This window comes from Tupaia chinensis, unplaced genomic scaffold, assembly GCF_000334495.1.
Source record: "Tupaia chinensis unplaced genomic scaffold, TupChi_1.0 Scaffold000184_1, whole genome shotgun sequence".
NCBI classification, from domain to species: Eukaryota; Metazoa; Chordata; class Mammalia; order Scandentia; family Tupaiidae; genus Tupaia; species Tupaia belangeri.
In genome coordinates, this window is record NW_006159659.1 from 3,986,186 (window position 1) to 3,990,857 (window position 4,672).

At 40.5% G+C, this 4,672-nt stretch overlaps 1 protein-coding gene across 1 annotated transcript in view; it reads left to right on the forward strand.

The window, feature by feature from the left end:
* Nucleotides 1-4,672, forward strand: part of PTCHD1 (patched domain containing 1) — a gene marked incomplete at its 5' end in the record, with an annotated part of 60,103 nt that overhangs the window by 53,860 nt on the left and 1,571 nt on the right. Inside the window, one exon of the mRNA XM_006146685.1 lies at nt 3,553-4,672. Within this exon, the coding sequence (XP_006146747.1) occupies nt 3,553-4,672 (1,120 nt within the window). The remainder of the gene's footprint in view (nt 1-3,552) is intronic.

Sequence of the window (4,672 nt, forward strand, 5' to 3'; positions counted from 1 at the left end):
AGTTAAGGCAGGATGGATGATGGTGATGCTAAAGAAGGGAACCACCTACTAAGAGGAAAATGGAGAGGAATGGAACCTACCAAAATCTCTCTTCTCTGTCTTTTCTTGAGTCCAACTGGCCCCATTTTTGAAGTGACAGTAAAAGATAAGGCCAGAGTTGACTGGAGGAAAATTATGAGGTAGTTTATTCTCTGTAAAATTCTGAAGTTGCCTCTTCACTTCCTTTTCATCCCTATTCTCTGCCCTATCCCCCAGACCCAGGGAAAGTGCTTCACCAAATCTCTGAACCAGATGAGTTTGCATTTAAAAGGATACCTTGAAGGCTGAAACTAAAGGAAATTAAGTTGTAATTCAGGGCAGAGCAGATACTCCTGGGAGCAGGACATTCTTCATGTCCTAGGGCTGCTGGTATATGTCTTTCCTTGCATCAGGCCAGAAAACTGGGTCCCCACAGTTCAACATTCCTTTAGGGTAACAGACTGACCTCTTAAGCATAAATACACAGCTGTGAGCTTGGTCTAGTGCCAGCTGTCATTCCAGGCTGTTAATCCCTGAGAGGCATCCAAAACTATGTTGGTACTCACCCCTCGACTTGACTGAGTTTTAGAAAGAGGTCCAGTTATGGCATCAACAATTCTCCCAAAAATCCAAAGGACACTTCTAAGACACCACACAACTCCAGTTTTGGTTTAGGGTATAAGCATCGCTGAGATGTCTGGTTTAAGAAAAAATCTAGGCTATCAGGAATGGTGGAAGGGACCTTTGGTGGCAAAGCCAACAATGACTAGCAATGAGTGCTGAGTAATCAGGTGTTTTCTCAGGGTTTTCTCTGGCCTCTATGAATGTCTGCATACTAGCACTTGTAAAAGAGGAATGAAGAAGAAGCATTGCTTCTAAAAGCCCTTAAGAACAAGAACTCTTGGGACCAGCAGGTCGCATAATGGCTACATTGCTGGACTCCCAAGTAGTTGACCACACTTCAAGTCCCGGACCTGGTGGCTTAAAACTCATGCCAGGTTTGTGTGCCTGCATGCCCAAAATCCTAAGAGGAAAATGGAGAAGAAGGAATTGCAGCATGACCATCTTCTCTTAGGGGTGATTTCTTGCTTTCTGTCTCTCTGGCAAGCTCGCATGACCTATAGCAAAAATCTCATGACCTAAGACAAAAATCTCCCTCTAAAAAAAAAAAAAAAAAAAAAAGAAAGAAAGAAAAGAATTTTATTTGGAGCTGTCCCTAGAACCAAGAACATATGCAAAACGAATCAGGACTCAATAAAAAAGATCGAACTATAGAAGGACAAGGCATTTAAAATTCAGCAACAGAATTCAAGAGACATGGTAAGAGCCTATAGCCTACTTCTATCTTTCCTTGAGTTTGATTATTTTCATTCTGGACCCTGGAGCCTCACTCTTGTCACCTAATAGGTGTTCATTCAAATTCTTTTTTTCAATTAGCTTCTAAGATTATTCAACAGCAGGGTAAGAAATTAATTCTTACTGTATTTTCCTGTAAGAGCCAGAGCCTGATAAAGTCATTGTAAAACATCATACTAATTTTAAAAGAAACTGCAAAGTAGATATCATTTAAATTCTACTATATGACTAATTCTAATTCTGCTATATGCATCATTGTTTTCTTACCATATTTAATGACTCAGTACAAAAGCCCTGTCTTAAAATATTTTTTGTTTGTTTCTGGCAAGTAAATAGCATAAAAATATCATTTACCATTTTCAGTGACCCTTTAAAGTATGTCTCTCCCACTAAAGCTTACTTGTTCTGTATGGCCCCAGATAAATGATCAATACTGTTTCCCAAAGGTGCTGATGCCTCAGAGGTACTAATCCCCCTTTTCCCTCATCGTCAAGGGATTAGTTACTTTTAATCAAAGGTCAGGTGGTCCATCCTGAGAACACAGTGGAAATAGATTTAATAAATAGTTTTCTCTCCTGAGACTAGACATTAACTACCTAAGACATAATTAACAACAGGATGGCAGTCAACGAGAGTACTTTTTACTTCATGTCTGGGGAGTTTAGGTGCCTCCAATTTAATAGGGGCCACAGTGCTAGTTATCAAATTGACAGTCTTGACCTGACCTCTAAAAGTGGCTGTAAAATGATGTCTAGTAAATTAAGATAAATGCCAAATCCCTCTGAGGAAACAGGCCTATATCATTACTATGAAATGAGCACTTGGGTTTGAGGCCAGGACTTACAATAAGGATATAAATACCATTTTGGGCATGAGGGAAGATGTGTGCTCAGTTATTGTACATGCAAGATAACAGTGACTCACTTCGCTCAGCATTATGCTTGGCTAGAGATTTTAAATTCCTCTTAAAAACAAGACTTGTACCACAGGGTAAAGATTTTATTATTCTCAATAATGGGATTGAATATACCAAGGCATGGAAGCAGAAAATTAGATCTGCTGATCCCAGTGCCAAGATAGGGGTTATAAAAACTCTAAAAGGTCACTTAGGTGGGCTTTCCAATGTTGAGTTGCCTGGGAGCCCAGCAAAGTACAGTAGGGAAGTATGTGACTCCAACTAGGAGAGGTGGTGAAAGTCATGCTACATCAGGTCCTAAGCAATAGAATGGAGTCAGGACATGAGCACTTAACTAATACCTCTACTGCTTTCTAGTATTACTGGAATACTAACTAGGGAGACAAAGGCACTAAATAGTTAAGGAAAAAGGTTATTGACCTGGCTCTCTCCCACAGAGGCCACTGCCAGATAGTGCAGAGAAGTCAATGGAGTCACTGCCTACTTGATACATCATCTCTGAACAACTAAAAGACAAAATGCAAGTCATAAACTTTCATGCTGAATTCTAAATTTTACCAATACCACGAAGAGTTCACATGAATCTTTTTTCTTCTTTACTTTCTTACATCTTTCCTATTCACTCAAACTTGTTCCTATTCATTTTGCTTATTTCTCAGATTTATTGCTTCCTGTCCTGATACTTGGGGAAGAAAAAAAAAAGAGGCCATAATTTAGTTTCCCATCAAGACTGAAATTAAATACAGCACCTTGTTCTCACTAATATCCTCCACTTGGCCAATTTTTAAATGCGCTAAATGGGACATTAACTCAGAACCCTCTGCCCACTGCCTTTCACTTTGCTGACCCCAGCCCGATTTGTGGCAATGGAAAACAAAATGATCAGTGCCCTGACATATTTTCTGGAGTGTTTCACCAACCAAACTATGCCAATAATCCTAAACTATTGATATATATAATCCCCTAAAGACATAGGCACAAGTTTACTCAGCTTCCTATAGGCAAAAGTTCATCCAACTTCTTAAACCAGAAGAAAGCACAAAGATCTTTGCTTCTCTTGCTGCCCTTTCACTATCCAGTAACATTTATGATCCACCAAGACACGGGTCTATTTCCCCATTGCACTGTCATTTGTAAATTTGCCACTACTGAGGCTGATTCTATTTCCCTTAACCCTGTAGTACCCTATGATCAAGTTGGTTCCTCTCTTAAAAGAGATTAGTTCTTTAAACTTTTGCTCTGGTCTTTTTCTGCTCCCTCAGGTCATGGATTATATGGGACTTTTGAAATGTTATCCTCCTGGAGGAAAACTAGAGAAGACCAACATGTTAAAGAGAGAACTGCAGCAGTCTATGCAGACTCCATGCTCTCCTTTTCTCTCACCACTGCCATGTACCTGGTCACCTTTGGCATAGGGGCCAGCCCCTTCACGAACATTGAGGCAGCCAGGATTTTCTGCTGCAATTCCTGTATTGCAATCCTCTTCAACTACCTCTATGTACTTTCATTTTATGGTTCCAGCCTGGTGTTCACTGGCTACATAGAAAACAATTACCAGCATAGTATCTTCTGTAGAAAAGTCCCAAAGCCTGAGGCATTGCAGGAGAAGCCGGCATGGTACAGGTTTCTCCTGACAGCCAGATTCAGTGAGGACACAACTGAAGGCGAGGAAGCAAACACTTATGAGAGTCATCTATTGGTATGTTTCCTCAAACGCTATTACTGTGACTGGATAACCAACACCTATGTCAAGCCTTTTGTAGTTCTCTTTTACCTTATTTATATTTCCTTTGCCTTAATGGGCTATCTGCAGGTCAGTGAAGGGTCAGACCTTAGTAACATCGTAGCAACTGCGACGCAAACCATTGAGTACACTACTGCCCAGCAAAAGTACTTTAGCAACTACAGTCCTGTGATTGGATTTTACATATATGAATCCATAGAATATTGGAACACTAGTGTCCAAGAAGATGTTCTCGAGTACACCAAAGGGTTTGTGCGAATATCCTGGTTTGAGAGCTATTTAAATTACCTTAGGAAACTCAATGTATCCACTGGCTTGCCTAAGAAAAATTTCACAGACATGTTGAGAAATTCCTTCCTGAAAGCCCCCCAATTTTCACATTTTCAAGAGGACATCATCTTCTCTAAAAAGTACAATGATGAAGTGGATGTAGTGGCCTCCAGAATGTTTTTGGTGGCCAAGACTATGGAAACAAACAGAGAAGAACTTTATGATCTCCTGGAGACCCTGAGGAGACTTTCTGTCACCTCCAAGGTGAAGTTCATAGTATTTAATCCGTCCTTTGTGTACATGGATCGATATGCCTCCTCTCTGGGAGCCCCCCTGCACAACTCCTGCATCAGTGCTTTGTTCCTGCT